The sequence below is a fragment of the Beta vulgaris genome, chromosome 4 (genome assembly GCF_026745355.1).
Source record: "Beta vulgaris subsp. vulgaris cultivar EL10 chromosome 4, EL10.2, whole genome shotgun sequence".
Classification (NCBI taxonomy): Eukaryota; Viridiplantae; Streptophyta; class Magnoliopsida; order Caryophyllales; family Amaranthaceae; genus Beta; species Beta vulgaris.
Window position 1 is genome coordinate 23,050,682 of NC_079205.1, and position 18,491 is coordinate 23,069,172.

General features: G+C 41.0%; 3 protein-coding genes across 3 annotated transcripts; all 3 read right to left on the reverse strand.

Annotated features, from left to right (window-relative positions):
* Window positions 1–11,504: 11,504 nt before the first annotated feature.
* Window positions 11,505–16,231, reverse strand: LOC125496560 (uncharacterized). The gene is made up of 3 exons (XM_048642060.2): window positions 16,086–16,231; window positions 12,696–12,750; window positions 11,505–12,632 (listed from the first exon to the last, which is right to left on the reverse strand). Exons 1-3 carry the CDS (start codon window positions 16,229–16,231, stop codon window positions 11,505–11,507), a joined length of 1,329 nt encoding a protein of 442 aa, XP_048498017.2.
* An 831-nt stretch (window positions 16,232–17,062) lies between these two features.
* LOC130591086 (uncharacterized) lies at window positions 17,063–17,662 on the reverse strand. The gene has a single exon (XM_057393999.1). The coding sequence runs from the start codon at window positions 17,660–17,662 to the stop codon at window positions 17,063–17,065; it is 600 nt and encodes a 199-aa protein (XP_057249982.1).
* A 150-nt stretch (window positions 17,663–17,812) lies between these two features.
* On the reverse strand, window positions 17,813–18,454 carry LOC130591087 (uncharacterized mitochondrial protein AtMg00860-like). The gene has a single exon (XM_057394000.1). The coding sequence runs from the start codon at window positions 18,452–18,454 to the stop codon at window positions 17,813–17,815; it is 642 nt and encodes a 213-aa protein (XP_057249983.1).
* Between the last annotated feature and the right edge of the window lie 37 nt (window positions 18,455–18,491).

The window sequence follows — 18,491 nt, forward strand, 5'->3', positions numbered from 1 at the left end:
TGCAAGAATGAGCGAACCTATAGTTTTAAGTTCACCTAGTTTATTAAATATTGCAAAAATATTATTTAGGGATTGTTTAGTTTTGAATTGGTTTAAATTAGACAACTTAGTTTGCTTTAGTTTTTTACTTTGGTTTGTAAGTTAAATTTTCATTTTAATTATTAGCCTTGCATTTATTTTTAAAATAGATGCGGCAGTAACACCGTAAAGGTTTGGTCAGATGTTTTAATGAAAATCGAATGTTTTATAATGTTTTTAAACCAGAGTTTTGGGGTGTTACAACGAGTTACCAGAATATGTGGATCCAAGTCATTCAGAGAGATTTTTCGTGCTAGTAATTGGTGGAAAGTGCTAAATGCAAACATAGAGGATGAATATGAACTTGCTTTCGAAGAACAAAAAAATGCATGGGCGTGGAAGCAAATTGGTATTGATTACGTTGAGACAACATGATTGAATCCTCATAAGATCAAGTTTGTGAAAGTATGGATTAACGACGTGCTTCATTTTGGGAACACAACCACCTGTAAGCTAAGGTAGAGAGTGCAAATTGAGCTGTTAAAGCCTAGCTACAAAACTTTTGCCTTGGATACATTGTGATCATGTGTTAATTTTTCTTAAAGAGCCAAAAGATATCACGACTGGAAAAAAGCCCATCTGATGCGGTCAAAATCGGGCTTACTGATGTGGTTTTGGTCCGCCTCAGATGGGCTCGCAGCAGTTCCCATTAATTTACTGATCCGGTCAAAAACCGCATCATGCAGTTCTTAAGGAAAATCGCATCAGTCGTTAGTGTGATTAATTTATGTGGTTTTCCTTAAGAACCGCATCAGTTTGTTGAAATATAATGTCAAAAGAAAGTTGTAGACCTGGAGGCTGTAGGTCTGCACTACTCTTTTGCCTTCAACCAAAAATATTACAGACCGCATCTATCTTATAGAAATAGCTAAACAATCTAATATCAATCCATCCTCCATTTAACTTAAAATCTTGTTTAGTTCTATTGCAAATTAGCTAAACAACCTTAATACCAGTATCAAAATGAGATTTACTGGTTATCTTTCTCATAGTCCTCCTCCATTCAACAGAAACATGATTCTCAATCACAACCAAGATATAAAAAATTTTCCAGCAAAAATTTGACATAAGTAATTCTGAGAAATGGGAATAAAAATGGATTTACTTCAAAGAAACCCAGAATACAAAATGCCAAAAGAAATATGCCCACAAAAAATATTTAAAAAAATTAAAAACCCACATCTTCAATTGAATCCTAACACCCAAAAAGAGCATAAATTTCATCTGAAATTGCCATAACAAAAAATCACCAAGCAAAAAAGCATTGACCTAGAAAAGATCCCAATAACAAGTAACCAAAAACACCATAATACAAAGATATAAATCGGTAAAAATAGAGAAAAAAAAAATATGCCTCCATTACTAAAAAATATTGGATACAAATTGTATATAACTAGAAACAAAATACATTCACATTAATAGATCTGAAATTACAAACTAAAATATACAAAATCTGCAACTAAATATAAAACAAAACAAACTGAAATATAGAAAATTAATAAATGAACAAATCTTAAAAAGAAGGACTCCAGATCCCTAAATTAATTCCTAAAACATAAAACGAACAAAGTAATCATGAGCGAAAAAACTCAATTTCGAATTAAAAACGAAAATTAAAAGAGGACTTCAGATCTAAAAAAATTGAAAAAACCGAAAAAATTATTCGAGTTCTGAGATTACAACTAAATTAAAAAACGGGAAAACTCATATCTGGAATCACAAGTGACGAATATTGAGAGAGGAGACGAAATCGCTTTGTTCTTCATTTTCGCTATTCATCTCGTTTTTTCGTTTTCATTCTTCACTTCTTCATTTCCCTGTCTTCACTTCTTCGTTTTCGTTCTTCGTTCGTGAGGGATGAGTAGAGAGAAAAGCGAGAGGTGGACTGAGGTGGCGGCGTTTGTGAGAGGATAGAGGAGATATGAGTTTAGGGTTTAGGTTTGCGTGTGTGAGGGAGGATCTAATTTTAACTTTCATAGTTAAACAATGGTCATCTAATTTTAACTTTCATAATGAAGTAATGAAGGTGATACCTATATGGATTAAGCTGCCAAATCTACCTCTGAACTGCTAGAGTGAAAACTCTCTGAGTGGGATAGGTAGTCTAATTGAAGTACCACTATATGTTGATGAATGTATATCTAAAGCTTTGCGAGTTTCTTTTGCTAGAATTCTAGTTGAAGTGGATGTTACAAGGGAAAAGGTGATGAAAATAGCTAATCCTAATGGTAAAATCATAACATAATATGTGATTTATGACTGGCTCCCTCCTTTTTGTCAGAAATGTAATGTGTTTTGGCCATAATTGTGAGAACAAAACTGTACAGAAAGTTCCATTCAAAGTGCCACAACAAAAATGGGTTAATAAGATAGATACGGTGAATGAAATACAGGATGTCACTAAGATATCTAAGGGGGATTTTGATGCAGGGGGTCCCACTTTGGCAGTAGATCCTAACTTAGGTGGGGATCCTGTCATTGAGGTAAATCCTGGCAACTTGATCACTCCTACTCAGACTCATGTGGGAACACCTGAATGTGAATAAAACAAGGAGGTGGAGGATGAGGGAGCATGGAAGGTTGTTACTAGGAAGAGAAAGGATAAGGGAAAGCAAGTAGTTCAAGCTTCTAGGATGATTGCATACAGTGCTTCTCAAGACCCAGGTAGACTTGGGGGTGCTAAAGGACCAAACCCTTATCTCTCATGATGATTGTTGCTTCATGGCATGTTAGGGGCATGAATGACCCATTTAAAATAAAAGAAATTATGCATTTCTTATCAGAGCAGAAAATTACAGTGTGTGCATTACTTGAGACTCGAGTGAGGGTACACAATGTGGCTACGATTCACAGGAAACTTGGATTAAGTTGAACGTGAGGCTGCAATAATAATCACTCTCCTAGAGGAAGAATTTGGTTGGGTTGGCAACCAAATAAAGTCAAACTGAACCTGATTAGTCAGTCTGAGTAAGTTGTGGTATCTGAAGTGAGTAGCTTGAATGCTACAGTGGAGTTACAATTGATTATAGTGTATGGTCTGCACACTATAAGTGACAGGAAAGAGCTTTGGAGAGAGTTAGATAGTGTGACAAGCAGCTGTAATAAACCTTATACTATAATAGGAGATTTTAACTCTATCTTTCAATCTGATGAGAGAATTAATGGTGCTCTAGTTAGTGAAGCTGAGACTCAAGATATGGCAAACATCATTCTGACTTCAAATGTCATTGAAGCTTCAAGCATGGGTCTGTTCTATTCTTGGACTAATAAAGGTCCGGGGGATGACAGAATAGCCAGTAGAATAGATAGAGCATTTGTTAATGCTCTTTCAATGGATCATTATGTAGATGTGAAGGTCCACTATCTTCCTTATGGAACATCTGATCACTATCTCTTCGTGTTTAACATGGAACCTTAAAGTGATGAAGGTGGTAGACCCTTTAAGTTCAACAATATCCTCTTTCAACAAGAGTCTTTTGGAAAAATAGCGAGGTCTGCCTGGGAGGAAGTTAATGAAAGATTTAAGATTAAGCAAGCCTGGATGAAACTTAAGAAGGTTAAGATAGCTCTCAAAAGCCTTCACTCCAAACACTATGCTCATGCTCATCTTAAAATGGAGGATTTTCAAAGAAAACTTGCTGCTTTCTAGTCTTTGCCTCAACTGTAAGATGATTTGGTTATACAGCAATAAGAGAACAAGTGTGTTATGCCAAGTTGAAAATTTGATCAAAAGTTGATGAAAGCATTTTAAGACAGAAAGCTCGAATCAACTGGCTGTCATCAGGTGACTCCAACTCAAAACTCTTCTTTACAGCTGTTAAAATTAGGAAAGCAAGAAATAAATTGGTCGTGGTGTATACTGAAAATGATACCCCCCTTACCAACAGAGCAACAATTCAGCAGGAATTAGTTGGTTTATATGAGAATCTACAGGGGACTTGTTCCACGGAGCTCCCTGACATTGATCTCCTTACAGGGCGAGGTGGTTCCATTATGAGCCCTGAAGCAAAGGAGATGTTGAGTCAGCCTATAAGTGTCCAAGAGATTGACAAAGCACTATTGATGACTCTAAGTCTCCTAGAATAGATTGTTTAATTGTCATATTCTTTAAGAAATGTTGGCAGTATATTAAGCAAGACATTTATGATGCAGTTCAAGAATATTTCCAGAATGCTTTTTTACATGGGCCTATCAACATTATTGTTGTAACATTGGTGCCTAAGAAAGATGAAGCTAGATATGCTAAGGACTATAAACCTATAGCTTATTGCACCATTCTCTACAAAATAATCTCAAAAATCATCACTCATAGATTGTACAAGATTAAAGGTGAGGTGGTTAACCAGTCTCAATCTGGACTTATACCAGGGAGGCACATTGCTGATAATATAATCTTAGCAACATAATTGATCAGAGGGTATGGTAGAACTCACATCTCTCCAAGGTGTGTAATCAAGGTTGACATCAAGAAGGCCTATGACTCAGTTGAATGGTCATTCCTTGAGACTATGTTACATGAGTTAGGTTTTCCCCAACAATGTATCGAATGGATTATGGCTTGTGTTCAAAGTGTATCTTATTCCACCTTAATCAATGGTATCCCTACCAAGGCTTTTAGATTTAAAAGAGGCTTGAGACAGGGAGACCCTCTCTCTCCCTTTCTCTTTGCCTTATGCATGGAATACATGAGTAGGTGTTTGGGTAGACTCAAGTTTAACCTTGATTTTAACTTTCACCATCAAATGTGAAAGACTTCACCTATCACATCTAATGTTTGCTGATGATGTACTACTATTTGCTAGGGCTCACATGAACTCTATTACAAAAATAATGGCAGCTTTTCGTTCATTCTCTCAAGCTTCTGGTTTAGCGGCAAGTGTAGAGAAAAGCTGCATCTATTTGGCAGGGGTTAGTCCCAATGAGGCTGAAAATTTGGCAGCAGCAATCCATTTACCAATTGGTAATCTTCCTTTTCAATACTTAAGAGTCCCACTCACTCCTAGAAAATTACAAAGAGGGCATAGAATGGAAGCATCATCTCATATGCTGGAAGGCTGCAACTTATCAGAACAATATTGAGTAATATGCAAAATTACTTGGCTCATATATTCCCTTTCTCCAAAAAAACCATTAATGTAACATCCCGTCCAAAACCAAGAGGTACATAGCCTTAAGCAAAGGTAATAGCTATAGATAATGGCAGCGGAAATTCAAAGAGACGGAGATGCCACTCTAAGGAGTAGAACAAAACTAAAAAAGAATAACCATCATAAGAAAAGTCAACTCCAGTACATATAATCAAAAGGGAAAATGAGGTCCCATACCCTCATCTCCAATAAGTCTCAAGAGTCATATAACCACCCAAGTAAACCTCAAAATCATAGAGTAAACAAAACTATGACAACTGAAATCCATGGTTCTAATACATAAGTCAAAACTAGAATTAGCTACTTAAACCAACTAAGTATCTAATCCTGAGTCCAGATTGAAATACTCATCCACTAGGACAAGCTCCTTTCTTTGCTCACACGGGGAACACACACACCACCGAGCCAGTCTAGAACCACTCTAAACAGTGTCACCATCTGCACAAAGATACAACAATTTCCACAATCAGTGGGGAGTAACTAGCAGATCTCCCAGCTCAAATAGAAACAGATAAGATCTTAAATAATTAGAAACAACATCAGAAATCATAATACCAAATACCAACTCGCTTAAAGATACCAACGACAACCATGTAACAGATGCGGTCAACGTTGCAAACAAATGCAACAAATGCGGTCCACAAGCTCAAACATAACAGACCATACCGCTTGTGAGTAGACTCATTGGACCATGCCGCCCAAGGCCTACGTTGCATATTCGAGGAACCATACCGCCCTTTTCGAATAGCTATAATCTACGATCATACCACCCGTAGTAACCAATGGACCATACCGCCCACGGTCTAGTAACCAAAGCCTAGGACCATACCGCCCTTAGGTTAACGAGCATAAATTTCTAGGACCATACCGCCCTTAGAATAACCAACGCAAACTCCTTGAACCATACCGTTCATAGGATTTCCTAATGAAGACCTCTAGAACCATACCGTTCCTAGAGTTACTCTATCAACAACGAGCAATCACACAAGACAAGCACACATCAATCAAATCCAACCATCAACAAGAACAAGTTATGAGCATAACTCAACCAATCTTACCATCAAGGTTCCAACATGAGTCTGCATAGCCAACACAAACAACCGGCACGTTACAAGACTCAAAACCAAGAGTTACCCATCACATGAGGACACATACCCTTAACCTTAACGTAATACTTAAACCACCCAAAACTACTCAAACATCCTTAGCATACTTACCTAAGACCAACCAAGCCAAAACACACAAGCTGTAAACCAAACACAGAAATTAAGACACCACATCACGACCCAGAGGCAGAACACCCGTCGCGAGGTGCGACGAGGCTCGCGGGTCGCGACTAGCAGCGTCGCGAGTCGCGACGAGGCTCGCGAGTCGCGAGCAGCCTTCTGCCGTGGCTTGCGAGCTTCGTTCGCTCGCCCACGCAAGCTCCTCTAAGGCTCGCTCCAGCCATCCTCGCCTACTCTAGCCTCCCTTACACCCACACTCACACCAAACCCCCTCGTATCATCCACGACTCACCAACAACAACAACAATAACATACTCCAACAACAACAACAATGATAAAAACTACAACAACCCACTCCAACACCAAGAATAACGACAATAACAACAACGCACAACTCCAACACAACAACAATGATAATAACAACAACAACCCACTCCAACACCGACAACTACATAATCACAACAACAACCAACCCCAAACACCAACAACAACGACAATAACAACAACAACAATCTCCAATCACCAATACAACGACAATAATAACAACAACAATCTCTAATCACCAAAACAACGACAATAATAACAACAACAATCTCTAATCACCAAAACAACGACAATAATAACAAAACAATCTCTAATCACCAAAACAACGACAATAAAAACAACAATAACAAATCCATCAACAAAACAACAACAATAACAACAGGAAACTTTAACCATACAATCTTCTAAGTTCTTCCTAACATGATACTACGTTCTCTAACGCATTTCTAACAACCTAAATTCAATATCTATACTCTACCGAACTAGAAAAACGCTAGTTACCTTTTCCTTGACTGTTGAAAACTCTTATTTTGCACTGCTCTGTTCCGACTACGATTCGCGGTGATCAAAAGCTCGGCATCCAAATCGCTCCGGTCAAAGAAAAGAACGAGATGTCATAAACGTTCCGTCCAACGGTGAAGACTATCCAACGGTTAGATCTTCTGCTACGGTTATTTATGTAAAGGTGCGACAGGGAACAAAACCGGATGACTCGTCTGATTGCAACGAAAACTGCGGTCGTGTCTTCTTCTTTCTTCAAAAACGAATTATACCACGAGCAAGATCTTTCCGAGTAGATAGATTTTGACTACTCACACGCTCAATTCGGATAAGAAACGAAGGAGATATGATGCAAAGAAAATGGGTGTGAAATGGAGTCACAAAGACCAAGGGTTGCTGATTTTATTTTCAGAAAAAAAAGGTGAAAGGGTGATGATTAAAAGGCATTAAGAAAAGTAGACGAAGAGATGACCTTTGGTTATCGCAACGTTACAAGAGGAACTTAAAAATCTGTCCAAACTCGTCATATAACATGACTATATATCAGAATTTTCGGACCTCCCTAAACAAATAACAAAATGTACGAAGGCTAATACTAGTACAATGTACATTTTCCGGCATCACGTAAAACGTTTAAAATAATATGTATAAGTTTATGTTTTTCAAACTAAAAATTATTATTACCAACGTAATATAAATATAAACATAATATACTATCACATTACACACTCGGCACACGCAAAAGTACTACATTGTCCGTTTTATAAGAACAATGCAGACAACTACATAATATGACTAACACAATGCCACATAAATAAGACGCACACTATAACCTTTGCACAAAGTCAATTAAAATAATGTAGGTGTAAATATATATATATATTATATATATTATATATATATATATATATATATATATATATATATATATTATATATATATATATATTTTCTGAAAAATAATTTGATAGAAATATAATTTATCACATCAGATAATAATAATTAACACGCGAAAATTTCAGAGTGATTTCGGGGTGTTACAATCTCCCCTCCTTAAGAAAAAGTTCGTCCTCGAACTTTAAAATAACAAAGAAAAACCTGAGACAAAAAGCTCGAGATACTTGAGCCTCATCGACTCTTCCGTCTCCCAAGTGGCTTCCTCGTACTTTTGGCTTCTCCAGAGCACCTTAACCAAGGGTATCACCTTCCTTCTCAGGGCACGATTCTGACGGACCAAGATCTGAACAGGTCGCTCCTCAAAAGTCATGTTCGGCTCAATAGAGACCGACTCTATAGGAATGACATGAGACGGATCGCTGCGATACCTCCGCAACTGCGACACATGGAACACATCGTGCACCCTCAACAACTCAGGGGGCATAGCCAATCTGTAAGCCACCTCCCCAATCCTCTCGAGAATCTCATAAGGGCCAACATACTTCGGGCTTAACTTGCCTTTTTGCCCAAATCTCGCCACTCCCTTCATCGGAGACACCTTCAACAGCACCTTATCCCCAACGGTGAAAGAAATAGGCTTCCGACGCAAGTCTGCATAAGACCTCTGCCTATCTTGAGCGGCCTTCATTCTCGCCTGAATCACCTTTACTTGCTCGACAGTATCTTGGATCAAGTCTGGTCCCAACACCAACGAGTCACTTATGTCGCTCCAACAAGTGGGACTACGACACTTTCGCCCATACAAGGCCTCATAAGGAGCCATCTGAATGCTAGCATGGTAACTGTTGTTGTAAGAGAACTCCACCAAGTTCAACGACTTCAACCAAGACTCTTGAAATTCCAATGCACACGCACGAAGCATATCCTCCAGTGTATGAATAGTCCTCTCTGTCTGCCCATCCGTAGCAGCATGGAAAGCGGTACTCAATTTCAACTTAGTACCAAATGCTTCTTGCAGAGCAACCCAGAAATGAGACAAGAATCTAGGGTCACGATCAGATACTATATCCTTCGGAACACCGTGCAACCGAATGATTTCATTAGCGTAGGCTTCCGCTAACTCTTCCATAGACCAAGTATTCTTCATCGGAATAAACCGAGCTACCTTAGTCAATCGGTGCACAATCACCCACACCGCATTCTTACCCCCAGCGGCTCTCGGAAGACCCATAACAAAGTCCATCGAGATAGAATCGAATTTCCATGCGGGAATTGGCAATGGTTGTAGCAAACCACCCGGTCTCTGATGCTCGATCTTAATCTTTTGACACACCAAACACCTGGCCACAAATTCGGCCACTTCCCTCTTCATGCAAGGCCACCAGAAATTCGCCTTGAGATCCTTGTAAAGCTTATCACCCCTAGGATGAACTGAGTAGGGAGTACAATGAGCTTCTTCGAGAATCTTCTTCTTAAGCTCCAAGTCATTAGGCACACACCAACGACTCATAAATTTTAGACCTCCCTCGGAGTCGACTTCGAAATTTTCGGCTCGGCCATGAGCCTTAGCTTCATGGACCTTTTCCAACTTAGGATCATTCTTCTGCTTCTCTCGCAACTCTTGGAACAAGGCAGGCTCGGCACTCATAGCACAGAGAGTTTCCACCGAACCCCGAGGTACCACCTCGATTTCAAGCTTCCGAAATTCATCGCATAAGTCTCTCGGCGGAATTCTAACCGCATTAAGAGAATGCTTCGACTTACGTCTGAGAGCATCTGCAACCACATTAGCTTTGCCCTCATGGTCATCAAGCTGCGGATCGTAATCCTTGATCAGCTCCAACCATCTCCTCTGCCTCATATTCAAATCTCTTTTAGTGAAGATATACTTGAGGCTTTTGTGGTCGGTAAACACCCTACACGAAACCCCATACAGATAGTGTCGCCAGATTTTAAGAGCGAACACCATAGCAGCCAACTCCAAATCATGAGTAGGGTAATTCTTTTCATGCACCTTCAACTGCCTAAATGCATACGCCACCACCTTCCCTTGTTTCATAAGAACACAACCCAATCCAAGCTTCGATACATCACTATAAACTTCAAACCCAACTCCTTCAGTAGGCAAGGTCAGAATAGGAGCAGTAGTGAGGCACTTCTTCAATTCTTGGAATGCTTTTTCACACTCTTCGGACCACAGGAACTTACTCTCCTTCTTCATCAATTTAGTTAACGGCTGAGCTATCCTTGAGAAATCCTTAACAAACCTCCGATAGTAACCAGCGAGACCAAGCAAACTCCGGATCTGGGAAACATTCTTAGGACTCTCCCATTCCACCACAGCTCTAACCTTAGAAGGACCTACCATAATTCCATCCTTGCTGATAACATGGCCTAGGAACGACACCTCCTTCAGCCAGAACTCACACTTGGAGAGCTTTGCAAACCATTTATGTTGCCTCAGAATACCCAAGAACAACCTCAGATGCCTCTCATGCTCTTCTTCATGCTTAGAGTACACCAGGATATCGTCGATGAAAACAACTACACACGAATCCAGGAACTCATGGAAAGAACGGTTCATCTGATCCATGAACACAGCAGGGGCATGAGTCAAACCGAAGGGCATGACCACGAACTCATAGTGCCCATATCTCGTTCGGAAAGCGGTCTTAGGAATATCCTCCTTCTTCACCGGAATCTGGTGATAACCTAACCTCAGGTCAATCTTTGAAAATACACCCGTACCCTTCAGCTGGTCAAACAGATCCTCAATGCGGGGCAAGGGATACCGATTCTTGATAGTCACCTTGTTCAATTCCCGATAATCGATGCAAAGCCGCATACTCCCATCTTTCTTCTTGACAAACAGAACAGGAGCACCCCACGGCGAGACACTTGGCCTAATAAATCCCTTATCAATCAATTCTTGCAACTGAGTCTTCAACTCTTGCAACTCCGCGGGCGCCATCCTATACGGGGCCTTTGACAAAGGAGCAGTACCAGGAGTCAAGTCAATGCTGAACTCAACTTCTCTTTCAGGAGGAATACCTGGTAGCTCATCAGGAAAAACGTCCGGATACTCACGGACAACGGGAATGTCCTCTAATTTCACCTCTTGGGTCAAATCTTTCACCATACAGAGGAACACTTGTTCCCCTTTCTAACGGAGCCTTTGCATTTTGAGAGCAGATACGATCTTTACTCCCTTCTTCAACACCACTCCACTGTAGGAGATACGCTTGCCACACGGACTACGAAGAGTCACCTTTTGATCGCGGCAATGAATCTGAGCACGATACTTGAACAACCTGTCCATGCCCAAAATAACATCAAACTCGACCATGGAGAATGCCTTGAGATCGGCAGGACAGCTCAATACCCAACATAGGGATAGGCACTCCACAGTACTCGGCCAAACAAGGGTAATTCTCACCAGAAGGTAGAGAAATAAGAGTTCGAATAGGAGAACTTGAAGTCAAATTAGCTTTCTTGGCAAACGATTTAGACACACAAGACACAGAAGCACCAGAATCAAACAATACAGAAGCATGAACAGAATTAACAAGAATGGTACCAGAGATGACGTCGGGATGAACATCGGCGTCAGAATGAGTCATACTGTAAACCCGATTCCTTGGCGGAGCAGATTGACTAGGAGGAACAGGGGGCTTAGTTGTAGCCCTCGGATTCTTCGGACACTCATAACTCTTGTGACCCGCCTCTCTACAATAGAAGCAAACAATAGCAGCACCCTCACAATCCCTTCCCGGATGTAAAGGCTTCTCACACCTCCGACACTTGGACGGATCAGAACCCTGCCTGGAACCGGAGCCTTGGTATCCACCACAGAAACCCGACTCAAACCTCGGCTTCTTAGCCGGACCAGGAGCAACAGACGGGCAAGGCTTCCTCACAGATGCGGCCTTAACAGCTTCTTCCTCTCTCACTGAAGCATGAACACTAAGGGCCATCTCATAAGCAGCTTGAAATGTAGTAACCCCTGAACACAGCACCAGGGTCCTCACCCTCGGATTCATCTTCTTTATATATCTCTTAACCCTCTCAGCTTCGGTGGGAATGACAGTACCAGCAAATTTAGACAGCTCCGTAAAGCGGTCGGTGTACTTCTGGATGTCCATACTCCCTTGAGTCAGAGATAGAAATTCTTCCTGCTTTTGCCAGCGCAACTCATGAGGGTAAAATCTCTCTTTCAGCTTGGCGGAGAACTGAGTCCACCCAAATCCAGCAGTAGCCATACACACATCCTTCACCGTACTCCACCAATTGTCAGCCTCTTTCTTCAAATAATAGGTCCCAATAGGTACCATCTCGGCAGCAGAGCAGTTTGTTGCCGTAAATAGCTTCTCCATCTCCCTTAACCAGTTTTCCAGAGCCACAGGATCAGCAACACCATCATAAGTAGGGGGCCCGTGACGGTCAAACCGGCCGAAAGCAGACTACCCACTACCCGAAGAAACAGCCCTATTAGCCAGAGAGATGAAAGCATTTTCCAGGCTTACGCGACGACGAAGCGCAACTTCCTCTCTAGCGGGTAACAGTTGTCGTGGAGGCATACTACAAAACATAAACTAACACATTAGTCTATCAAAATCACATAAGCAAGCATTAAACCGAAAAACATAGTAAACAAAATGTTTCCCCAGGCTTACTTCCTACCCAGGTAACACTCATACACTCTAGACTTGAAATCTAAGACACTAGTAATCCTAGTCACAAGTCTACTCATCTTCTGGAAAATAATAGCATCCTAAACAGAGCTTCTAGAACGTTTTGCTCTGATACCAACTGTAACATCCCGTCCAAAACCAAGAGGTACATAGCCTTAAGATAAGGTAATAGCTATAGATAATGGCAGCGGAAATTCAAAGAGACGGAGATGCCACTCTAAGGAGTAGAACAAAACAAAAATAGAATAACCATCATAGGAAAAGTCAACTCCAGTACATATAATCAAAAGGGAAAATGAGGTCCCACACCCTCATCTCCAATAAGTCTTAAGAGTCATACAACCACCGAAGTAAGCCTTAAAATCATAGAGTAAACAAAACTATGACAACTGAAATCCATGGTTCCAATACATAAGTCAAAACTAGAATTAGCTACTTAAACCAACTAAGTATCTAATCCTGAGTCCAGATTGAAATACTCATCCACTAGGACAAGCTCCCTTTCTTTGCTCACACGGGGAACACACACACCCCCGAGCCAGTATAGAACCACTCTAAACAGCGTCACCATCTGCACAAAGATACAACAATTTCCACAATCAGTGGGGAGTAACTAGCAGTTCTCCCAACTCAAATAGAAACATATAAGAGCTTAAATAATTAGAAACAACATCAGAAATCATAATACCAAATACCAACTCGCTTAAAGATACCAACGACAACCATGTAACTGATGCGGTCAACGTTGCAAACAAATGCAACAAACGTGGTCCACAAGCTCAAACATAACAGACCATACCGCTTGTGAGTAGACTCATTGGACCATGCCGCCCAAGGCCTACGTTGCATATTCGAGGAACCATACCGCCCTTTTCGAATAGCTATAATCTACGTATCATACCACCCGTAGTAACCAATGGACCATACCGCCCACGGTCTAGTAACCAAAGCCTAGGACCATACCGCCCTTAGGTTAACGAGCATAAATTTCTAGGACCATACCGCCCTTAGAATAACCAACGCAAACTCCTTGAACCATACCGTTCATAGGATTTCCTAATGAAGACCTCTAGAACCATACCGTTCCTAGAGTTACTCTATCAACAACGAGCAATCACACAAGACAAGCACACATCAATCAAATCCAACCATCAACAAGAACAAGTTATGAGCATAACTCAACCAATCTTACCATCAAGGTTCCAACATGAGTCTGCATAGCCAACACAAACAACCGGCACGTTACAAGACTCAAAACCAAGAGTTACCCATCACATGAGGACACATACCCTTAACCTTAACGTAATACTTAAACCACCCAAAAACTACTCAAACATCCTTAGCATACTTACCTAAGACCAACCAAGCCAAAACACACAAGCTGTAAACCAAACACAGAAATTAAGACACCACATCACGACCCAGACCCAGAGCAGCCTTCTGCCGTGGCTTGCGAGCTTCGTTCGCTCGCCCACGCAAGCTCCTCTAAGGCTCGCTCCAGCCATCCTCGCCTACTCTAGCCTCCCTTACACCCACACTCACACCAAACCCCCTCGTATCATCCACGACTCACCAACAACAACAGCAATAACATACTCCAACAACAACAACAATGATAAAAACTACAACAACCCACTCCAACACCAAGAATAAAGACAATAACAACAACGCACAACTCCAACACAACAACAACGATAATAACAACAACAACCCACTCCAACACCGACAACTACGTAATCACAACAACAACCAACCCCAAACACCAACAACAACGACAATAACAACAACAACAATCTCCAATCACCAATACAACGACAATAATAACAACAACAATCTCTAATCACCAAAACAACGACAATAATAACAACAACAATCTCTAATCACCAAAACAACGACAATAATAACAACAACAATCTCTAATCACCAAAACAACGACAATAAAAACAACAATAACAAATCCATCAACAAAACAACAACAATAACAACAGGAAACTTTAACCATACAATCTTCTAAGTTCTTCCTAACATGATACTACGTTCTCTAACGCATTTCTAACAACCTAAATTCAATATCTATACTCTACCGAACTAGAAAAACGGTAGTTACCTTTTCCTTGACTGTTGAAAACTCTTATTTTGCACTGCTCTGTTCCGACTACGATTCGCGGTGATCAAAAGCTCGGCATCCAAATCGCTCCGGTCAAAGAAAAGAACAAGATGTCATAAACGTTCCGTCCAACGGTGAAGACTATCCAACGTTTAGATCTTCTGCTACGGTTATTTATGTAAAGGTGCGACAGGGAACAAAACCGGATGACTCGTCTGATTGCAACGAAAACTGCGGTCGTGTCTTCCTCTTTCTTCAAAAACGAATTATACACGAGCAAGATCTTTCCGAGTAGATAGATTTTGACTACTCACACGCTCAATTCGGATAAGAAACGAAGGAGATATGATGCAAAGAAAATGGGTGTGAAATGGAGTCACAAAGACCAAGGGTTGCTGATTTTATTTTCAGAAAAAAAAAGGTGAAAGGGTGATGATTAAAAGGCATTAAGAAAAGTAGACGAAGAGATGACCTTTGGTTATCGCAACGTTACAAGAGGAACTTAAAAATCTGTCCAAACTCTTCATATAACATGACTATATATCAGAATTTTCGGACCTCCCTAAACAAATAACAAAATGTACGAAGGCTAATACTAGTACAATGTACATTTTCCGGCATCACGTAAAACGTTTAAAATAATATGTATAAGTTTATGTTTTTCAAACTAAAAATTATTATTACCAACGTAATATAAATATAAACATAATATACTATCACATTACACACTCGGCACACGCAAAAGTACTACATTGTCCGTTTTATAAGAACAATGCAGACAACTACATAATATGACTAACACAATGCCACATAAATAAGACGCACACTATAACCTTTGCACAAAGTCAATTAAAATAATGTAGGTGTAAATATATATATATATATATATATATATATATATATATATATATATATATAATATATATAATATATATATATATATATTCTGAAAAATAATTTGATAGAAATATAATTTATCACATCAGATAATAATAATTAACACACGAAAATTTCAGAGTGATTTCGGGGTGTTACAATCTCCCCTCCTTAAGAAAAAGTTCGTCCTCGAACTTTAAAATAACAAAGAAAAACCTGAGACAAAAAGCTCGAGATACTTGAGCCTCATCGACTCTTCCGTCTCCCAAGTGGCTTCCTCGTACTTTTGGCTTCTCCAGAGCACCTTAACCAAGGGTATCACCTTCCTTCTCAGGGCACGATTCTGACGGACCAAGATCTGAACAGGTCGCTCCTCAAAAGTCATGTTCGGCTCAATAGAGACCGACTCTATAGGAATGACATGAGACGGATCGCTGCGATACCTCCGCAACTGCGACACATGGAACACATCGTGCACCCTCAACAACTCAGGGGCATAGCCAATCTGTAAGCCACCTCCCCAATCCTCTCGAGAATCTCATAAGGGCCAACATACTTCGGGCTTAACTTGCCTTTTTGCCCAAATCTCGCCACTCCCTTCATCGGAGACACCTTCAATAGCACCTTATCCCCAACGGTGAAAGAAATAGGCTTCCGACGCAAGTCTGCATAAGACCTCTGCCTATCTTGAGCGGCCTTCATTCTCGCCTGAATCACCTTTACTTGCTCGACAGTATCTTGGATCAAGTCTGGTCCCAACACCAACGAGTCACTTATGTCGCTCCAACAAGTGGGACTACGACACTTTCGCCCATACAAGGCCTCATAAGGAGCCATCTGAATGCTAGCATGGTAACTGTTGTTGTAAGAGAACTCCACCAAGTTCAACGACTTCAACCAAGACTCTTGAAATTCCAATGCACACGCACGAAGCATATCCTCCAGTGTATGAATAGTCCTCTCTGTCTGCCCATCCGTAGCAGCATGGAAAGCGGTACTCAATTTCAACTTAGTACCAAATGCTTCTTGCAGAGCAACCCAGAAATGAGACAAGAATCTAGGGTCACGATCAGATACTATATCCTTCGGAACACCGTGCAACCGAATGATTTCATTAGCGTAGGCTTCCGCTAACTCTTCCATAGACCAAGTATTCTTCATCGGAATAAACCGAGCTACCTTAGTCAATCGGTGCACAATCACCCACACCGCATTCTTACCCCCAGCGCTCTCGGAAGACCCATAACAAAGTCCATCGAGATAGAATCGAATTCCACGCGGGAATTGGCAATGGTTGTAGCAAACCACCCGGTCTCTGATGCTCGATCTTAATCTTTTGACACACCAGACACCTGGCCACAAATTCGGCCACTTCCCTCTTCATGCAAGGCCACCAGAAATTCGCCTTGAGATCCTTGTAAAGCTTATCACCCCTAGGATGAACTGAGTAGGGAGTACAATGAGCTTCTTCGAGAATCTTCTTCTTAAGCTCCAAGTCATTAGGCACACACCAACGACTCATAAATTTAAGACCTCCCTCGGAGTCGACTTCGAAATTTTCGGCTCGGCCATGAGCCTTAGCTTCATGGACCTTTTCCAACTTAGGATCATTCTTCTGCTTCTCTCGCAACTCTTGGAACAAGGCAGGCTCGGCACTCATAGCACAGAGAGTTTCCACCGAACCCCGAGGTACCACCTCGATTTCAAGCTTCCGAAATTCATCAGCATAAGTCTCTCGGCGGAATTCTAACCGCATTAAGAGAATGCTTCGACTTACGTCTGAGAGCATCTGCAACCACATTAGCTTTGCCCTCATGGTCAATCAAGCTGCGGATCGTAATCCTTGATCAGCTCCAACCATCTCCTCTGCCTCATATTCAAATCTCTTTTAGTGAAGATATACTTGAGGCTTTTGTGGTCGGTAAACACCCTACACGAAACCCCATACAGATAGTGTCGCCAGATTTTAAGAGCGAACACACATAGCAGCCAACTCCAAATCATGAGTAGGGTAATTCTTTTCATGCACCTTCAACTGCCTAAATGCATACGCCACCACCTTCCCTTGTTTCATAAGAACACAACCCAATCCAAGCTTCGATACATCACTATAAACTTCAAACCCAACTCCTTCAGTAGGCAAGGTCAGAATAGGAGCAGTAGTGAGGCACTTCTTCAATTCTTGGAATGCTTTTTCACACTCTTCGGACCACAGGAACTTACTCTCCTTCTTCATCAATTTAGTTAACGGCTGAGCTATCCTTGAGAAATCCTTAACAAACCTCCGATAGTAACCAGCGAGACCAAGCAAACTCCGGATCTGGGAAACATTCTTAGGACTCTCCCATTCCACCACAGCTCTAACCTTAGAAGGACCTACCATAATTCCATCCTTGCTGATAACATGGCCTAGGAACGACACCTCCTTCAGCCAGAACTCACACTTGGAGAGCTTTGCAAACCATTTATGTTGCCTCAGAATACCCAAGAACAACCTCAGATGCCTCTCATGCTCTTCTTCATTGCTTAGAGTACACCAGGATATCGTCGATGAAAACACTACACACGAATCCAGGAACTCATGGAAAGAACGGTTCATCTGATCCATGAACACAGCAGGGGCATAGTCAAACCGAAGGGCATGA